We start from the raw sequence: 21,411 nt of genomic DNA on the forward strand, positions 1-21,411 counted from the left end.
TTACATACGTAGTGGTTACTAGATACTTTTTCCATAAAATAAAAAGCAAAGTGGCAAAATACATAGGCATTTGTGGGGAAAATTCAGAACTGTTTTCTAAAGCAGTCCTTAGTCACAAGGAAGACTATTACATTATACAAGCCAAGCCTAAGCATGCCATATATTTCCATTAGAAACAATGAGCTGTGCTTCAGTGGAAGAGCAGACACTCCGCACTGAATGAGCTCGCTCGGATGTGTCACAGACCAGGGCCGGCTGTGATTGGATGGAGGACATGTTACTCACCGTGCAGCGAGGGCACAGCCACTCTCCATTGGGTATCTCAGGCAGGGGCGGGTTGAGGCAGTGGATGTGATAGGAGGAAGGACAGGTGTCGCAGCACAGAAGCTCCCCTCCGTCCTTGCACACCCGGCAGAACTCCATGTGATCGTCCTCCTCCTCACCCACCGGCTCTTCTTCCTCCTCGTCCTCCTTAGGCTCCCACTGGATTCCCTCTTTCTCCTGCAAGACGGCCGCACACCACATTCCACCACCACTTGTCAGCACCAGAGCCTTTCACAATCAACCATCTTTAAACAGCTGGTATCGACATTTAGTGGTGATTTAAGCTCCGTGTATAAAATGTGCCAATCCCAATACAGCTTCTGGCTGTTTAAAGATTATTTCTCTTAGGGTAAAGTACATTTCTGTTTTTATTACTGAACAAAAGCACTATTGAGACGTTGTAAGTTTGTCTCCTGCAGTGTGTGGATACCGGCAATCTTGCCTTTCACAGTGTAGGTAGTGCCAGCAGTGATATCACCCTGCAACCCACTGAAGCTAGGGGAGACCTCCTGGGAAAAAGGTTTCTGCTGGAAGAAGTATTAGTGGGGCCAGCAGGGGGTGCTCACCCTGCGGTCCATGCGGGTCCTAATGCCCCAGTATAGTGACGGGGACGCTGTACTGTAAAAAGGAGCCGTCCTTCGGATGAGACGTAAAGCCGAGGTCCCGACTCTCTGTGGTCATTAAAAATCCCAGGGCGTTTCTCAAAAAGTGTAGGGTGTAACCCCGGAGTCCTGGCCAGATTTCTCCCTGGCCTTCACCAAACATAGCCTCCTGATAATCCCCATCTCTGAACTGGCTCCATCACTCTGTTCTCCTCCCCACTGAGAGCTGCTGTGTGGGGAGTGTACTGGTGCACTCTGGGTGCTCACATCATCCAGGTGGGGCTACACACTGGTGTCGGAGGGGAGTCCCCATGACCTGTCAAACACTTTTGGGAGGAGTGTCCAGAAAAGAGCTATATAGGTCTAAGGAATGATTACTAGTAGTATTATTATGGGATTTCTCTCGACCTGTAGGGGGAGGGGTGTGTGATTCGTCACCGAGCATGTGGGGGTGTACGGCGCCGCTCTCTTACACAGTGGGGGCAGCTCCACTTGCCCTCGGGGGCTTTCTCCAGCTCGGGGTCCAGGCACACCAGGTGGTAAGCCCGGGGGCAGGTGTCGCACAGGATAATCTCGCCGCCCTGCTGGCACACCTCGCAGTAGTCCTGGTGATCCGTCTCATAGCCATCCCCTTCTTCAACTCGAGAAAACACAAGCGACCATGCAATCACCTGCCCAGCAGACTCCCGGACTCGTGATCCTGCTCCCATACAGTACACACTGCTTGCAACAGTACACCCCAAACTAGACATTCCTTCAACTAGGAGGAAAGAGTTTCATATGACAGTTCAAACTCTCTTGGATACATCAAAACCAAATGTTTCTGCTGATGTTTTCACTGCTAAACCCCCCTACAGTAACCGCAAGAGGCAAGGAAGAAAATTATTTTGGAATTCAGTTCTGAAGAACACGAGAAGGCAGACTGCAAATCATGCTAAAAAATTAATTCCTTTTTTAAAGTGGTGAAATACTCTCACACTAGAAAAATGTGATAATTATGTGAATGTTAAATTGTTCTATGGTACAGTTCAAATCCAGCTCTAAGAATGCGTAGATACTTAAGGATATAAAGCAGTTGCTCTGGCTAGAATGGTCTCTATTTTCCAGACTGCTGTTTAAATCAGTTTAACACTGCCCCTCCATTCTTCCACATCTGCATCTCCTTCCTTTGTTACAGGGTTCAATGGGTTAGTATCAAGGGTGCCACTGTCACTAATGGAGAATTTACCTCTCAGCTCCTCAGAGTAGTGTTCTTCCCAAGACTACACAACAATCATTCTACCTCACCATCATGAGATCCTTATCCTATTATTTACTTATTTTGTCCCCTTAATTTCTATATGATGGTATTTCTGTGCCTATCACAGATTTCCAGTTACAGACTGTTATAGTCATGATTTCCACTGGGAAGTCACTAGGAAGCTCCCGTTGCCCCTGGCCTCATGGCATTATGAGCTTCCCCCTTACTTTTCTTCTTCTTCCGGCCCCTGCGCCCCTTCTTTTTGGGGGCCCCGGAAGCATCAGAGCGCACAGAGGCACTGTGGATGCTGGCGTTGTCGAAGTCGGACTCTTCACGATCCTCCTCCTCGCTCTGAGAATGAGAGAGGGGACAGAGGCCCGATCAGGAGCAAACACACGAGCGCACAAGAGGAACATCGACATCCCTCGCGCATGCACATGCAGTACCTGCTAGCTGAAGAAAGAAGCCACGAATCCCATTGGTTTTAAGAATTTCTAGGTACGATAACAATAAATTCTACATTCAGGTTCATGTCACATCCAGCTACTCCCTCTTAACAAAATCAGATGTCTTTGTGGCTGATGAACACACAAGGATATATTTCCATGCTTGTACTTGTGCTCTCGGTCCCTGATCAGGATCCCTGCCGCTGTGCTGACCAGCTCCTGCCTTACCGAAGAGCCCTTTTTCCTCTTGCCACTCTGTGCCCCCATCTTCAGTTTCACCTTCTTGCCTTTCCCTTTCTTCTTGGCCTCCTTCAGGCTCTTGGTTTTCCTCCTCACCCCAGGCCCTGGAATGGCAGAGGCACTCAGGAGCTCAGAGGCTAGTACTGGCAATCACTTGAATGAGCCATCCACCTCAGCACACACAGTAAGCACGGACTGCTGTGTTAAACCCATGGCTTTCTAATGAAAGCCCTTCCAGCAGCTCAGCAGTAAAACCGATGTTGTGGAGTTTACAGCACTGAGTTTACAGCAAAGAATAAGGCCTGAACACAATGGGGTAGTCGTTCCAGAAACCCTATCATTCCTGTCATAAGATAACTGGTATGAGATAAACTAAGTAGCTTTCTCCAATGCTTACTGAACCTTGGTTTGCTGCTAACTGACCAGTTGAAAAATACTTGATGCAGTCCCAGATGTGAGCCACAGAAATAAATTCAAGGAATTTGGTTTGATACAGTTTTTTTAACATTCTGCTTTTAATTCTAAAATCATCCTTAAAAAGCAGTTCAAATAAAGCTGAAAGAAAACGAAAGTGCCAGAAAAGTCCAATAGAAAAAGAGAGGGTATCTGTAACGTGACAGCAAGGTCTCCTCTGATTGGTACTCCTCACCTTTGCCTTCTTTTGTTTTGGCTTTTCTGATTGGCCCAGGCTGTGAGGGCTGCTGCATGCTGCTGACCGAGACCGGCGGGGCCACAGTCACCGTTTCCACGGCTGCGGCCACGGCGGCGGCAGCGGCGGCGGCCGAGGTGCCCTTGAAAGGGTTGTTGGCACTGAACTCTCGCCACTTGGCACCCAACACAGTCATCATCTTGGACATGGGGATCTTAGGGTTCTTCTTGGCAATGAGAGGCCTGAACAAGCAGGGAGAGGAAGAGAGAGGGAGGAAGGACCGACAGGAGTAGAAACACACAGAGGGGAGGGGGACAGCAGAAGAGATTGAGAAGAAGATGCAGAGAAAGAGAGAGAAAAGGAAGAAAGAGTAAACGAGAGTGAGGGAGGTTGGGGGGAAGGAAGCACAGAATGATTGAAAGATCATGCACGCAAGAGAGTGAGGGGGCAGGAGAAAAGCAAAACAGACAGAGAGAGAATCATGGTATGGACTTAAACAAAAACAGTACACAGAGCCCTTACATGCCAGGAGGCACAGTGCACTCAATGTTGCACACAACCATTTACATCGCAAAAGGATTAAAACCATTTCTAACATGACTACTGTTCATTTTAATAGATTTGTAATGCCTCCCAGATGGAAAAGATTAAGCCAGATGAGACTGATAAACAGCAACAGACTCAGCCTGGCTATGAGACCACTCACTATACAGTGTGAGAACTGGGAAATCACAGCCTATAAGCATAATTGCTGAATTAACAATTTTCTCTAGGTGATGTTTAGCATTTTGCAATATATGATCAAAGCCTGCTGTGACAGATAACCTAAAAAAACAATAACAGCTCATAAAACTGAATCATAATTTCCTGGCATGCACTAAAATGTCTTGCCTATCTGTGAAAGAATATACCCTATCATGGTTTTTCACTATACTATTAACTTTGACATCACACTGATTATTAATCATGATTGCGCCAGGAAATGTTTAGGAACCAACGATCTCTACCAGCTGACCATGTAGGACAAAATGTGTCTTGTGGGATCTTCTTCTTTTATTCTAAATATTAATGTATTATATTGTCAACTCCAAACTGTATTCTTAATACCAGTTTTCCAGTGTCATCTTCAGCAGAACACTGAATTCAACTGGCATGCTTAATCATTCCTACCATGGTATTGTGCAACATACACTTACACGGAGAACTGGCTGGGTATCCTTGGACAGCCAGCCCTGCTGCTTCCCAGCTCACCTCAGAAACTGGCTGAAGGCCTTGTAGTTGGTCAGGGTGCGATAATCCTCCTCTGAGAAGGCATAGTCCACATCTTCCAGACCCCACTCCTGCATCAGTTGTCCTGAAGACTTGGGCTCCTTTGTGAAATGGGGGGAGGTTAGCGGAAGTACAAAAAGCAAAAATCAGAGCAACATGCAAGGAACCCTCATTTGGTCTAAACACATGACTCGACAAAGCCAGCCCATTGACGAGGAGAAGCAGAACACTTCACGCAACTAGAAAGTTCCCCGGCCTCAGAGAACACCCACAGCAATCGAGCTCTGCTAATTAGTCTTCTACAAAATCCGTTCGGCACATCACATTGTCACAAAGGCAGCGCAAATTTTCTGCGCAAAATACACCATGACATTTTTGCACCCAAACCTGAATCTGATCAATATGGCAGTCCGCTGAGATCACAGACAGAATGAAGGCCAGAGTGTTCACTAAGGGGGTAAGGGGGGCCTTCCCCTCCCAAATCCTTAATATCAGACAGCACCAGCGTTAGATGATGGCATATTTTGCCTCCTTACACATTTCTGCTGCAGCTGGTGCAGAGAGGGGGCCTTGGAGAATTTAATGGACTAATTAGAATTTAATTTCGTTTGATGGACACTCTTACCTGGACTTACATCACCGCCAGCACCCATACAGAGCCGCTGACACAGAAGAGGAAGCTCTAGAGGAATGCTGCCTTCCCCACCCTTCCCACCTGTCCAATTCCAGGCTTCCTGACGCTGTCTCACCTTGAGACTCACGTCTTCATCCTCATCCTCCTCCTCGTCTTTCTTCCTGCGCTTGGTTTTCTTCTCTTTCTTCTCCCTCGGCTTCTTCTTCTTCTTTTTGACCGGCGAGTAGTCGCTGCCCTCGCTCTCCGACTTCTCCGCCTGCCCTTCCTCGCGCTCCGAAGCCTCGTCGGCGTCACTGCCCCCGCCCTGCAGAACGCAGAGGCGCACAGAGAGGAAGCACAGAGCGGCACAGGGACGGCCATCAGGACCAACCAGGGCACCCGGCCCCTGCATGGACAGTCTGCACTCAGAGCTGTGGGGGACTGACCGTACTGGCTCCAGGCCTCTGGGCCGTTAATGACATGATTATCACATCTCTTTACTCCAGAGCATAGTTATTAGCCTCATTTCCAAAAGAAATTGCAGCAGTTCAAAGGGACAAATCTAGCAATTTAGGATCGCACATGCAAGAAGACATCAGGTCATTTTTCCAGCACTCAGGGAACAAGAAACAGCATCTGTTCCTGAACAAACAAAATTCCAGACAGAGATACTATACTGAAAAAAAACCTGTGAATATTACTTATTTTTTCAAGTATAAAACACCATGAGCAATTCTGCATTGCTAATTTACACTTTGACTTGACATTATTATCTTTTTTATTTTGTCTCGAACGGTTTCATAAAAGCCCTGTTTTGCAGTGATGTACAGTCGACAAGGGCAGAGAAACAATGACACAGTCACATCCATATTTTCTCTGTAATTACAGACAACTGTGCTGTTAGCAACACAAAACCAGGGCACGCAGTCCCTCAGCAATGCAGCCCACCAACGAACAGCCAATTCAAGCATCTACACTTGCAAATGAAAATACACATCTCTGTATTGTGTTTAAACACACAGAAAAGGAATCGGTTACTAAAAAGAATGTTTTTTGCACTTTAAAAAGCTGGGCAGCAGGGTGGCTTGGGTGCCGTGTCCAGTCTCGGGGTGCTGCGTGGGAAAAGGGGGGGCCCTATGCAGGCTGTGCTGGTACAGTGCAGCTGTGATGCTGTGCTGATCTGCTCAGACAGTGCAGCAGCTAATGTTGCAGCAAAGCACCAACCCAACAAGCCGCCCATCTGCGTTGCCATGGTTACTGAACTGTACAGTGTCTGGACTTCTTCCTGGCAGCCAATGAGCATGCACCACCCAATCAGACACGTTTGCATAACGAGCTTATTATGCGGCGGCTCATCGTTGCAGTGCCTGTATACTACTGCCTGTCTAGACAACTCTCATTTACTAACCTGGGGGGGACGACAGGGGGGTGCAGGAAGGGGAGGCGGGGGGTGCTGTAAGCACAGCAAGCAAACAGTGGATTCACAAGCAGTTTTCATACAACAGTATAGTACGGTTTACATTTCACCTGCCACTAACTGCCCGTTTATTTGACAGGCCTTTTGAATTGATCAGCTTTAAAAAGCTGAATTTGATTTCTTCTGTGCTGCACCTTTGTTCAGCACACCCAGTATCACACATAAATAAGATGGAGACGGGATAAAACATTTTCACTGAGCATGTGGGCAACCCGTATGTTCAAATTCCCTTGTGTTGCTGCTCACATCTATGCTTAATCACATTCAAACGGTAATAACCAATTAAGATTTGGTAATTACATTTTCGCTTTTCAATTACATCGAAGTCTTTGCTCGCGGAAAAATCGCAGCCACTGGGGTCAAGAAGAACACAATGCGCCAGGTGGGTTCAAACAGGGGCATGGGGTGCCCATGTGTATGGCAGGGTCCCTCCTCTGCCCTGGACACCAGTTGTCAGCAAGGCCAGCTACAATCAAAGGGTGAGGAGGGCTGACTCACCTACAACTCCACACCATGCCATGGGCAATGAGTCAGACAGGGCAATGCTTTGAAGAGGTTGCCCATGCTTGGATTTCACCAACACCCCTGGTGTTCCCTTGAGCAAAAAGAGAGAGGGGGCCTGCAAAGGCTGATTGACCTAACTAAACCCTAGACTTCAAACCCTAGAACTGATTACAGGGCCAGGCCTTTCACAGCAGCAGCTGTAGAGGCTGAGAGGCTGCAGAAGACACAGAGGTGTCCGTGCAGCCAATCAGTGACCTTCCGTGCTGCCTGCTCCGCGCTCCTACTTTGAAATGTAGACCCAGGGATTTCGAAGTACGAAGTCAAAGAGAGAGGACAGAAAAAAAAACCCAGTCCAGGTGAAAGAAATGGTCCAGGCAGTCTGGGTAGCGCTAGCAGTCCCCCAGCTAGGTCAGCTCTGTCTGGGCACGTGTAGGACGAGCTGGTGCTCTCGCTGGCACCACCTGTGACAGAGCAGAGGACGGGCCGTGGTCTTGAACGATAAACACCTAGAAGCTACAATACCTTTCCAGGACTGGTCCTTGAGTAGAAAACGGACTGTTGACAACGGGAGGCAGCAGAGACAGCGTGCAGAGAGAAGTGAGTGGATGTGTCCCGCTCGCATGGAGACGAGGGGGTTTTCCATCTGCATTTCACAGGGCAGCCTGTCTCAGGCAGAGGGTGAGAAACCGAGGGAACAGAGCTACAGCAGCTGGGGGACTCCATACAGGATCAAGGGCTTCCCTGTGCTGCAGCGAGCGTCACTGATCAGAGGCCTCATCTGCCTTCCATTCCTCACCAGTGGAGTGGAAGTCAGAGCAAATTTGGTAGCAGTGGAAAGTTCTATGTACGTTTTCTCTAACAAAAAGAAAAGAAGTGCAATGCCTTTTGAGTCAACTGAGATTTTAGTTTGGCAGCAACTATTTCCATTTCATTTCATCATCAGAGTGAGATAAAAACACATTAAACAATTAGAAAGCATTTCCAATCAAAACAACTTCTCAGATTTTAAAGTTGTGGAAAACTTCCTAAAACAGCTTCCTCCAAATAACAATTTCAGAAATATCAATTTACTTGAATGCAAAATAATTAGATGCATTGATGTTTGTTTCATAGAGTCTTTTCAAGGTTTCTGCCACTCTGGAGTGCATTATTAATAAGCTGATAGTCCCTGAGCAGGAATTCATATTCATGTTGTTAAACAAAATGGCTCATGCTCTCAATCAGATTGTTGTTACTGCTGGCTTTTTTCTAGACAGCCTAACCTGTTAGCACTGTATAATGATCAGAGGAAGTAAAACTTCTGCCTAAATCCTCCATACCGCAATGCCAAAAATATTCACATTAATCATCATCTTTCCCATTGAGGTCCAAACCCAACTCAGGATTAAAATGTAAAATGTTCCACTTTTTCCTACAGTCTGCAGGTAAAGAGCTAATGTCTTCATAACCACAGTGTGGTGCCCAAGACTCTACCTGCTTCCTCTGGGCTGTCAGAAAAAGAGAAGGAGGACACATCCTACGGACGGACTGGACTGCAACAGAAAGCTGGCACATCCCAGCCCACTGAATGAGCAGCCAGAGCCAACCTGGGAATTTACCAGCCTAGTGGTGGAAAGGGCATCTCAACCTCAGGGTTCAAGAGACAGATCTGTGCGCTGAGGTCAACCGTACTTACTGTCTGTGACACACTTCAGGTTTTTCTAAATCTTACTAGTGCATTATACCTACCCAACAACATGTCTGGCTGCTTGTTCCAAACCACCACAGCCCATAGAAGCAGATGATTAGGATGATCTATTTGCTGCGGACAGTGATTAAGCAACAATATCAGATGAGGTAATGTGTAAAGCCTAATTTATGACTCCATTATTCAGAGTTGCTTCATCCCATAGATGTTAGGCTGGGATATACCCTGGATAGGATGCCAATCAATTGCAGGGCACACACAGACAGACAACTGAGAGGCACCAATTAACACAGTCTGCATGTTTCTGGAATATCAGAGGAAATCAGAACAACTGGAGAAAATCCAAGCAAACACGGACAGAACATGCAAAAACAATGCCACACAGATGGATGCGAGACAGCTACACGGCCAGCCATGCCACTATTGCACCCTTCATTTACACATTTTGTGTAAATCATCCGTAGCAGCATTCATGTTTAAAAGCTTATTAAAGTCTCCGCAAAAAAAGCCCCAGGATCAAGTCCCCTAATGAAGTTATTGTGAGAATCAAATGCAAAGCTGTGTGGATCTGGAGTTTTCCTTTGTTCAGAAATGCCTCAATTACAAGATTCTGTGTATCTCACACGCAGATAAGGCAGCTCATAGGTAGATTTTAAGGTGCAGGCTCAGGATGCTGGATCAGCTCCACCCCAGCTCAATGCAAAGCACCGCTTCAGTTTTGCTTTTCTACAGAATCGCTTTGAAAAAGCTGCTAATGAACACAGCTCGGCAGAAGAGAGTTGTTCAGGGTTTACTGAAAAGGCAAGTTCAAACAGAAGGTATCAGACTGAAATCCCACACAACTCTAGAATACATAAGAGAGCATGGGGATCGGCTTGCACTGAGGGTGGTCTCCGTATCTAGGTGGGGGTCTGCCTGAGATACAGAGGGCTCCCCCTTCCACCCCACAGCCACCAGGTCTGTGCCTGACTCTGGGAGGCACGCTACACACCGGCTGCTGAAATGATTCAGAAGCTGTCATTTGTGCAGTCTTCGTCTACCAAAGCTGTTGCTGCAGTCACAGATTTTTACTGTCCTTGGCATCATTTCCCTGTTTGTAACTGAGAAGTTGACAACGCAAATGTTTCAAGATCTTTCTTCATGCCTGTTATGCTAATTGATCCATTAGCACAAACACTGAAAATTTTCCCTCCCCTGAAAATCGCACCTGCAAGAAGATCAAGTTCAAGAGAACCACCCAGTACGTGGTGTGAATGGATGTGATTGCATGCCGTTCACAGTATGAATTCCCTAATGCAGAATTTTTAAATATGATCATTTTTTTCCCTGTAGGTCATGCAAAATGTACTTACATAAAAAACATTAAGACAGATTCAAATTCTTATTTCTAGTCCTATGTTGCACATACTGTAAGTCCATTCCCCCTGTGAATTTCCAGACTTTTATTGGCTTGTGTGCTCAAGAAAGCTAAACATGAGATTTCTGCACACCACCCTGACAGATGAACCCGAGACAGCGAGAGCATTGCTATACTATTAGTTCTGCTGCAAAGGGGAAGGCAGTGGTCTAACCTCCTTCTTCCTCTTCTTCACTTTGGGGGTCTTGCCCTCCTTCGGCTTGCGAGGTTTCTTCTTCTTGTGCTGTTTGACGGAGTCCTCCTCGGAGAAGAACCTCTCTAGAGATCCCAGCGCCATGGGTTCAGCCTCCTCCTCCTCCTCTTCCTCTGAAGACAGAGACAGGACACGGCTCAACCGCACAGCCTTGTTGAAACGATTCCTGCACAAAACACTCCACTGGAACAGCAGATGACTGAAGGATCCAAACCTACAGAGATCTCTTCATTATACAAGACTGATGACTTTTACACGAGAGATATCGCATATAGCATCACAACACACAACAGGAAAACCTACATCACTCATGTCGTTACCTGTTTGCATTCAGTGCTTTTCTGTTTGAGGTTCTACTATTCCATCTGTCTGATTTCTTCTCATCTTGAAGAGTGAAAAAAGTGACTACTCATCTTCTTTAACTGCACTTTTACAATTATCACCATCCTTGTGACCCGGATACAAATTGTTACAAATATTTACATCTTTCTAAAGTTCAGGTACGTAATTATATCTCCATGGTTTTAGAAAAACAATGCATACTAATTTTAGATATTGATTAAATATTTTGGCCCCATTTGAATAATTGATCACTCATGACTGGTCATGACATTCTTGACAAACATTTACTGCCAGGATAAACACTGAATCACCTCATTAGTGATAGTTAATTAGGTACAGGCGATGAAGTGATTTAACTTGCTGAGTGTCAAGCCAAGTGAAAGAAAAATAAAAAAATATTGCTTAAGAAATAAAAGAAGTAAAAACCTAATGGAACCAATTTGCCCTTCTTATCAAGAAAATAACTCCTTTTATACCGTCAGCACAGTTTGTTGGAGGCTGGACTGAATCAGTGCACTTCAATTCCCCCTCTGGGGTTTTCACAGCTAGTAATTTCTAACCTGGCAAGTCATTACAGCTAATCACAGCAACTCAGCAACACTGATGGTCCGAGTATGTAATGGTCTTGGCAGAAGTGACTAGTCGCTACAGAAATCTGCAGGAGTGATGGCAGCCTGACTTCACGGCGCTACATTGAACCGGTCCTGCGGCCTCACTGCCCTTTGTGCAAGGTTATGCACACATGACATTAAGCCAGGACAGCACACATTCACATGCTGCTCATGTTAAAAAGGGTTAAGTGCAATGGGAGAATAGGACATTTACGCCATGAATGCCCTACTCACCGGACTTGTGCCCCACTGGACATTTGCAGGGTAAACTGGACGTACATGAGGCATCTAGAGCTCAGAAACCCCTGAACAGTCTACAAGAAGAAGAGGGAAGAATCCCACAAGACACCATCTGTACCCTTGCACAAAGCATGTGTCACAGATATACAGTACACAGAGCTGTATTCTAATTGTGTCCACACGTGCGACTCCCTTGTGACTTTCACGGGGGCGCCCCTATTGATCAGCGCACTTGATGACAGATGTTAATCAGTACAACGAATTTACCTGTCTTGTCCGTGCAATAAAACGTCTGTGCGCTCGTACCAGAAAAAAAAATTGCTAGGAAGGAAGACAGATAGATGGGCTTGAGAAGAAATTTACCAAAAAAAATGGCCCCACAACTGCTATTTTTCAGGAGCCTTCCTGTGCAATGTTATGTTAAGTACCCTGACAAATGAGGATGAAATGACTCGGTGTAGTGGGAACCCTCAGTGGCAGTCAGACTGGAGTGCAAGTGGGATTGTCGCTCGCTGGCACAAGGGCACTACAGACGAGACAGAAGCAGACTTCCCTCAAAGGCAGAGAGCCTGCATGCAGACTACAGACTTCAATGAAGCCAATGCCGGGCGCTGGGAAGATATATACTTGACTGTGAATCACCAAGGAAAAAAAAACGTTCTTATTACTAATTTACAGTGCAGACAGGAGACATGAAATATGCACGATGATTATTAAAGTCAATCTGCTAACTACCGCCTCTGCAACACCCTGCACCACAGGAGCTGAGAGTTCCCCTCTTGCTGTGGAATCCATCCTCACATTCCACTTAACCTTCATTTAGCCAGGCTGGGAAGAGACATGCATGGACGCAAGACTTTTCTGCCACTCCAGAAATTCATCCGAAATTCCCTTGAACTTTTGAAGTAAATAAAGCTCCATATTATAATTGATAAATTCAGACATTGTAGGTTGTTTTTTTGGTAACGCTTAAGTTGTATAAATAAGTGTTCAATAGCCCTTCTACTAAAATTCAATTTACAATCAATTAAAGTTCTACGCAAAGAATCAATACTGTTCATGTGTATTCTCACAAAGTTCATTTCAGCTCTCAGCACGTTTTCTAAGTCTTTGAAGTCATGGGTGAGGCTCTTTACATTTTTAGGAAGACAGATGTACTTAAAACAAAAACCAGCAACAGACCAAAAAAGCACAAATTCACTGCAGTTCTGTTAATAAAGCTACCTTTAAAATGTCATAGAGCGACTGTGTGGTATTCTTTTTACATGTAGGCCAGGTAACCACTCAGATGCAATGCTTAAGGTACCCTCATGACCACCAGCTAGCATTAAAGACAGATTTCTTACTTGACTGAAAGACGCACCCACCCAGGCACCCAGAATCTGCTCTCAGGGTGTTAAAAAACTCTTCTGCCTATGCAGCATGCTCATTACCTGTGTGATGCTCAATACCACACTATCTGGCACCACAGTGTCTGTTTCATACCTGACTCGTGCACACCTCAACATTGACCTACATTCTTGAAGTCTCTTCCACAGGTTCAATGTTCACAATCCACAATCAATCATCAAATTAATGAAGGATGATGTACTCACATGCACACCATCAGCCGAATGAGCCATACGCTGCACGACTTCAATTTCTTTTGGTATTTTAGAGAAATCTGAAAAGCTGTTGCTCGTATTAAACACCAAAGCTGCTCATTTTAAAATGGCAGTGATGTTTTTTGCCCCAGCTGCTCTGGCAAGGAAAGGATTGGAACACTCTGACAATGGGGAAAACAACTGTTTTTTTCTGATTATCATTGTTGCTTTCAGGGCTTGGAAAAAAAAGAAAAGTCCAGATTTTGTTTTTCCTTTTGCAATTGATTTGTGATACCTAGCAGATGTAATGACTTGTCCCCGCGGAGCCTAGAGTGCCAGGTACCCAGAGAACATCTGAGCCACTGCCAGCATCCAATCCTGGCCAGCAGCCTTCTGGAGTGGAAACACAGTCCAGGCAGGGGCCTGTGCCAGTGTGTGGCAACAGACAGCAGCAAAGCTCTGACCTTCCTGCAAGGGCTCAGTGACTCCTGCACTCTGTTAGACACTAGATTCATTGCACATTCCCTTTTAAGATACTCAGAGTTTACGGGAAAATGCATTAGCCTCCTGGCAGGCTCCGTAAGGAAATATCAAGTTAATGGTGCCCTGACCACTAATGTAAAAGGGCTGGATCTTCAGGATGTGCCTTTCACTGAGGCTGCCCTGCCTTCAGGTTGTTTTTTCAAAGACTCTGCCTGTCCCCAGAGCAAGTGGATACCACAGCGTGCTCATGCCTGGAGAGGTGTCTGCTGTCACAGCGGAGATCCCCCCCAAAATATGTCCACAGCCAAGCAAAGGGGGATTTCTTTCACAAAAGCGAAAGATTTATACAACATCGGGTCTTCCAAAAATTGACATTCAAAAGAAAAAAAAAAGGCCTTTTATGGAAATCGAAAACTTGGAAAAGCATTGCCTTTTGAGTTTTGAGCTAATCACAGCAGTTCACAATGTTTTCAACAGCGCTGTGCTCAACCGTTTTGCTGATCAACAGTGTTCTACTTGGTTTTGAAAGAATTACACCAGGAAAAAGTAAAGAAGGCAGAGCGCAGACTGTCACACACAAGCCCTGAAACAGAATGTGTTTGATTCAGTCGCTGAGATGGATGAACAGAGAGGCCGGGTCGCAAGAACACCTGACACAGATAGGCCTGCTTGTTTGCCAGCTCACTTGTTCACAGCGCAGCTCAGTGAACAGCATGTGTGTAGACTATCACTGCTCCGTCCTGGGAGTCTCCAGTACAGCTGTGTGCGCTCTGAGCCTGGCCTGGCTCATTGGCGTCTCACCCTCTTAGCTAAACTCAGAATCCCTCCAGGGCACTAGACGACCTCTGTGCACTCCAGTCTCGCCTAGAGATGTGGTAGGACTTCAGTCTATTACCATTTGTTTGGAGGAACACCTCCAGTAACCTCTGTCAGCTCAGTTCGTGGCAGTTTTGTAAACCGATTCAGTTCTATAAGTGCACAATCTTTGTTTGGCCCCAGCGTCTCCACCTTTTGTGAAAGGCTTTCCTGAAACCCCCAGGAGCAGAGGATCGAGTCCCTGGCATGTCAGTCTGGTAAGATCCAGCTATTTCCTAATCCAAGGGCATGGCTCATATCATATTCTGTTTTACCTTGGTATCGTGTTCCATACTGACAAATGCCTCTGATTTCTGATGATCGAACAGGCTTTACTGAGGCCTTATACTGATCATCTGTTGACTGAAAACATTATATAGATGCCAAACTGACCTCAACATAGAGTATAGTATGTTGTAAAAGTGACAGGTGCAAATCACTGCAGTTTAAAAAATACACTGTTCTAGTGTTGCGGTGATCTGCATTCATTAGTTTAATTATTTCTGAAATACTAATTGCCCCTAACAGATAGATTTGAAATTCTTAATAACAGGGCAACTGGGCCTAGGACACAGAATTGTTTTCCAGAGCTCAATACTGCCAACGTACAATATTTGGAGAAAGTTTATACTCATTAAATACACTTCCTTGAGTTTTACAATATCCCAAGCAACAGACTGAAACAGAATTACACTACTGGGACAAATGCTGGTATCTCCTTCATAGGCTTCATCCAGCCATTGGCATCCATTCCGCCTTCCAGAAGCAGATGGAAACCCCAACTGATGCCTTTTCATGACCAAACCTTGACACATTCCAGACAGAGAAAACCTGTTTAAATTCTGCAATTTTAAATTCTGGAAAACTGCACAGTCCTCAAATTAAGTTAAGATTTTTAAAAAGGAAGATCCTTTCCAAGTTCATATATCTTATAATTCTGGCTATCAACACAAAATGCCTGTAACTTTTGAAAGAAATTCTGCTGTTGTTATTACGCACTTTATACCTTGGACTACAAATTAAATGATGATTATTTTTAAATGACCTTAACACTGGAGTGACTTTATACGTGCTGTGATTACATCATTTTCAGTGTGTTGGCCTCTTAGATCAGGTAAGACACTTACTAATTGTCTTTAAGAAGAAAATAAAGACAGCGTCTAATGACAAGACTCCTGCTAAATGGGGATCTTTCACCAAACACACTTGAGTGTCTTTGCACAGCCCTATTTCTGTTTTTTTTTTTTTACTTGAGAAAGAATCATGATAATTAGAACTACTACATAAAAAATGAATCATTCCCATGAAAGCTTTTACGTGACTTTCAATGGTTAACACTGAAAATATTTAAACTCAATATTAACCCATCAGTGCATAACAGAAGAGGGGTCATCTTAATGAGTTCCTAAAAAGTAATAAGGCAGATTGCAGGGCAATTTATAAGCAAATGGAACCCCCAGTGCAGCACTTACATACTGCACAGATCAACTGCATCAACTGCAGTATGTGGGCACCACAGTTTAATACAAAATAATGTCACTGTGCAAGGAAGGGTGTAACTAGTCCTTTGGGGACAGCAGAACTATCTAAATAACCTGAATAGCAGTTTATAGAAACAAGAAAAAATTATAAAAAATTGTGAGGTCACAATTGCAGGAAAAAAAAATATTTTGTTATAGTAGGCCTACAGTCTAAACCACACCAATCTTACTCATATGAAAAAAAATCAACTGTACACATTTTATCCCCTCAATTCACTGTATTGGTGCAATGCCTCCTCTGCCACTTTTCCTGCACTGTACTGCTCTTCCTTTTTTAGATGCAAACAATACGAAATGGAATAAGAAGGGGAAAATAAGATCGATACCGTTTGGATTCCTTCCTTGCTTCTAATCCACTATTAATTCTGCAAAGGCAGAGAGCAGGCGAGAGGAAAAAAAACTATGATTCTATTGATTGGATTGACAGAGCTGACATGATGGTATAAAAAAGCACCCTCCACCACCCCCATAAAGCACTTCATCACAGCACCGCCTGCTCCCCAGCACAGGCAAGGCTACTCAGGTGGCAGAGCAATACCTTTGCTAAAGAGATTAATAATCTTGGCTAAGGGGTGATGTGGCCTGACACTCTGGGCCCTGCTCAACAATGACTCAAAATGGAAAGAAGAAAATCGAATAGATGAGATCTATAAAATAAAAAGCAGCCCTACAGATCTCAGATCTCCAGTAATGCACCACACTTTGACAAGGCAGGGCAGATAAGGTCAGATCTGTAGAAGTTGTGAACTGCGTTTGGCTGCCAATTCACATTCTTCTCCCTGAGAGTATAAACTTACTGTAGCTGTTGAAGTAATTCGCCATCCCTGTCCTCCCTTAGAAACAAGGTATTGTAAAGGATCCCAGGCATAGAACAGAGAGGAAAACGATAAGACTCCCATTGCAGATGTAGGATCCATTTCAGACATACCTGTAACAAGCTACAGGGCTCTGCTAACACATTGTGATAGTGATGCCAAAAGGGACGTGCCTGTTTTAAGCCGATTACTTTTATTTTATGTCTTTTTTATGCTGAACACACTCAGAAAACAATACCAACCCTGAGAGCATTCAGCACCTGGTGCTGTCCTGTCCAAGCAAAACCTGAAAGAAGTCCAACTTGTAATGGATCAAATTGCAATGCAAAGCTCTAGATCGCCTGAACAGAACTCCATGGAGTTGTAATTGGAAATCCCAAAACGTATTTCTGAACAAGGCAGGGTTAGGTGGTTAAATACTAAGACCTTCTTCAATCCTGCTAGCAATATTTTCTGTTCAGGACCAAAGTAAAATTTCAAAATAAAGACATAAGAGTGATCTAGAGATTGTGCCTTGGAATCCATATTCAGTGAAGTTTGCCCAGGAGGGTAGGAGACCACGGGGATCTGTGATTCGGATAACCCCTGAGTGTCCAGCAGGACTCTGCGGCTAGAGAAAAAGACGGTAAGTGATTTTACCCTTCACCATAGAAAATACCACCAAGTGCAGCTGAAGTTTGATTTTGTAAGCCCCTTTGACCACAATTAACTGAAACATGCCGTACATAACGAATGGCACAATATCAATTAAATCCAACTATCAATCAACTTAAAAGCCGCAGCAAATTAAACCCTGTGGGAAGCCAATGTGATTTATTTTTTTAAAACCATCTCTTTCTTATTTCCGCATTTGCAGCGTCGTTTCATTACAAGAGCACCTGGCTCTTCAATTCTGTATTGTGGACAGAAGCATAAGGCAACAAATCCTTGCAATGGATCTACAAGGCAATTAAGCACTTCGAAGAATAACGGAGCTTTATTTTTAATTATCTGCACTATGAAGACAGAGGCGAGTGACATGACTTTACACATGAACTATTACAATGTGCTCTTCATAGGTCTTGCCCTGCCTAGACCCCAGGTCTACGTCTTCTTGTCAGCCGTAGCATCGGGTGTCACCATTACCATGCAAAATGTAAAGCTGTGATGTATAGTGCTTCACAACTCCATCGAGCTGCGGCGAATGGATTACAGCCCTGTGACATGTGCGTTTCATCACAATAAGACTTACTGTGAGGTCTGCGCCGCAGCCGCGGCGAGGTAAATGATGTACCTTTCAAAACCTCTCGACAAAGAACACCAAAACAAAAATGCAACCAAAGTCACCTTCCTGGCAGTCTCGGACATTTGTTTCCTCCTCCTACTACAGTTTCAAAAGGGAGGAGTGAGGAATCCGCCAACGCAACAACCCGCACACCCCCCCCCACTCAAGTTAGTACTGTACACCAAACGCCGTGAAGCACTGACAGGGTTCCAGGCCTTGAAAAGACAGGTCACCGAGCTCCAGCCGTTTAAACAGATGGATCGCCCTGCGAATCAGCCTGGAGACACAGCTCCTCTAAACTTCGAGCTGATTTGTAGCTGGACGGCTTCCCAATCGAGTCATGGTGAGACCCTCTCAGCATCATCCAAGCGCCGGACGGAGTGGGGCGGACAGGTTCCTGCTTTGTCCAGGTCACACGTGACTACAGTCAATAAGTAAAGAACTGATGCCCGCGACCGACAAGTCGGTCTCCCTAGTGCTTAAGAGGAAAAAAAGCGCTCTTCAACTGTCATCGGTAATTGCACGATATAAATAATATTAAGTAAGCAGATATGCACCACCTTAAATCTTTTAAGACGGTTTTAAATCCACATTCATCAAAAGGGATTTTTTATATCAATTTATCACGTGTTTTCATGGGATCTTAATTCGTTTGATTCCACATAATATTTTTGTCACAGGATACAGAAATAACCACTTGCCTAATAAGTGAAGACAGAAACGTATTCCAGGGTAAGTCTTGGCTTTTAAAATACCTGAAGTAACTGTAGCCAGGACTGTCCTGAATCCATGCATCCTTCCAGTAGGATCTCCCCAAACATATATTTTCTAGTTTAGGTTCACTAAACAGAACAACTTTATACAGTACTGGATAAGAAGAGGCATAACAAATCATAGCATTTATAGTCGCAGTCGTCATATAAAAAGCTTTAACTTCTATACAACAATCCTGTTTTATGCCATTCAATACGCAGAACACATACATTCCCTTATGTTTAACATTAACATTATGTATCAATGTTCTGCTGATAATTGTAAGATCTAACGCCACATGTCAGTGCACATTATATTTGCATACAACGCACTTCAGCACAATGTGTCCAGTGCTCAGTCACTGTAAAAAAAAAATGGAGTTCAAGAAACAACAGGCATTTTTATATAAAAAAATGCACCCTTCTGCCTGTAGGAAACCGACCCCTTCCACAACTTCAAACAGAAAACCCAGCTGTAATAGCACCGCCTCAACAGTCCACGGTTTCAGAAACCGGCTTTTCCCATTTCCATTTTAAAATAAAAGACCGTTACGCTGGTTAAGCTCATTAAGCGCCACAGTTACTGCAAAGGCGCTGAAATAATAATACAGTACTGTACACACTTTGGGGTCACGCGTGCTTGTAATTTGGACTAAGCGCCAGGCGTGTACTGTCACCCCTCCTCCCTCCGGTTTTTCGCTTTCTTAAGTCTACAATAACGCAGGGCAAGCCCTTTTCCTCCCGCATTCAATTGGCGATGATAGTACATAGCCGAGAGAAAGATGCCACCCCCTCCTTCCCTCCTCTCTCACCTGGCATTTCGTCCTCAAAATCCATATCGTCTTGTCCCTCGTCTTCATTGCTTAGCGACCCTGGCATCTTTATCGCATACGCTATCCTTCAATAAAAAGAAAATTCCACTCCCTCTGTAGAATAAAGTATAGAAACTTAACCCTCGGAATGCCAGTCTTTTTTTTTAAAAAAAAAAAACCGTCCGCACAAAATTAAAATTGCACACAAATGGTGTTTTAAGAAAGATGGCTGCCCTCGCTTTTTTTTTTAAGGAGAAAAAAAAATCCTCTTTCCCTTTTCTATCTCCCTCTCTCTCTCCTCAGTCCAAATCCTCCAGTCTGAAAATAAAAAAAGACAAAAATGGAACACACATGCTCAGATTGTGACGTCTGGTCTGTTGCCATGGCGATCCATCCCATAATTTTGAACAGAACTAGTTACTAGTCATGCCCCCCCTGGTTACCAGATTTTCGACTAGTCGCTCGGCTGGTGCTGAAAATGGCAAGAACACCACAAATTCCCTCTCCCTTTCTGTGGCCGTCGCTCCGATCTTTATTCACAGCGCGCACCGCCTGAAGGGGGTTACACCAGGATAAAGAGGAAACAAACTTGAAAAAAAAAAAATCAAGTCCCTTCAGATAATTAATCTCGCAGCTACATATTTCCATCATCAAATGCTGGCGTGGATTGCAAAATGAATTAAAATGCGCGTCGGAACAATGGAAAATGGATAATGGTTTTGGAGACAAGAATAAATTGTCTACTTAGTGAGCGCCAAGTAACGATCCAGTATCGTTTCTCCTTGGTTGACAACTTCTCCCACGAAGTCAAGAGCGTTGCCATTTAGCTTAATTAGTGAAAAGGCGATTTATAAATTGCCAACCAGGACGCGCAAAGCATAGGACGGTACCGAGCGAATTGAACATTGTATTGCGAGCTACAAAATAACGGACTTTATTGGCTATCAATGTCTGGACACGTTTGAAGACCTTTTTAGAAAACCAACGTCTCACCTTGCTCCCATACAAAAAAAAAACCCCGAACTGACGGAAATAAAATGATCTAAAATATATGAATGTCACTTATTTCTTCAAGATTCGAGGTGTAGCTCGCTAAACTGATTTAACTCTTTGGTCGCTGGAAAGCATACAAAAAGTTTCAAAAATATATATATTTTTTAATGCGATTGAGTTATTTTCTAGCTCGGTTTTCGCTCTTCTGTCGACACTAGCTCGTTCACCCATCTGACTTGACCGGTCTCGCCTGCGGGCTACTTTCACAGTCCAGCTCCGAGCGGCGTCCACACCTTCAGATCTCAAGGCCACCGGTGGAACTCTTTACCACACCGCCTCTTTGTGAAAAGACTGTGGCGAGGTATTACATATAAGAAAGAGAAAAAAATCAAGGGGCTTATGTCGTATATATGTGTCGTATAAGGACACAAGTTCATCATGTTCGATGAGTTTAGAAAG

At 44.5% G+C, this 21,411-nt stretch overlaps 1 protein-coding gene across 5 annotated transcripts in view; it reads right to left on the bottom strand.

Annotated features, from left to right (window-relative positions):
• Nucleotides 1–20,667, bottom strand: part of chd5 (chromodomain helicase DNA binding protein 5) — a 46,729-nt gene extending 26,062 nt beyond the window's left edge. For 2 of the 5 annotated variants that reach the window (XM_015336972.2, XM_015336976.2), the window contains exons 1-9: nt 19,960–20,667; nt 10,623–10,774; nt 5,520–5,708; nt 4,753–4,871; nt 3,502–3,743; nt 2,841–2,956; nt 2,394–2,517; nt 1,400–1,566; nt 286–501 (exon numbers count right to left, since the gene is read on the bottom strand). In XM_015336972.2, coding sequence (XP_015192458.1) covers nt 286–501; nt 1,400–1,566; nt 2,394–2,517; nt 2,841–2,956; nt 3,502–3,743; nt 4,753–4,871; nt 5,520–5,708; nt 10,623–10,774; nt 19,960–20,026 — 1,392 coding nt within the window. In that variant the 5' untranslated portion in view covers nt 20,027–20,667. The remainder of the gene's footprint in view (nt 1–285; nt 502–1,399; nt 1,567–2,393; nt 2,518–2,840; nt 2,957–3,501; nt 3,744–4,752; nt 4,872–5,519; nt 5,709–10,622; nt 10,775–19,959) is intronic. The other 3 variants (XM_015336974.2, XM_006642050.3, XM_015336973.2) reach the window with 2 other exon arrangements.
• Nucleotides 20,668–21,411: the final 744 nt, after the last annotated feature.

Source organism: Lepisosteus oculatus, chromosome 25 (genome assembly GCF_040954835.1).
Source record: "Lepisosteus oculatus isolate fLepOcu1 chromosome 25, fLepOcu1.hap2, whole genome shotgun sequence".
Lineage (NCBI taxonomy): Eukaryota > Metazoa > Chordata > Actinopteri > Semionotiformes > Lepisosteidae > Lepisosteus > Lepisosteus oculatus.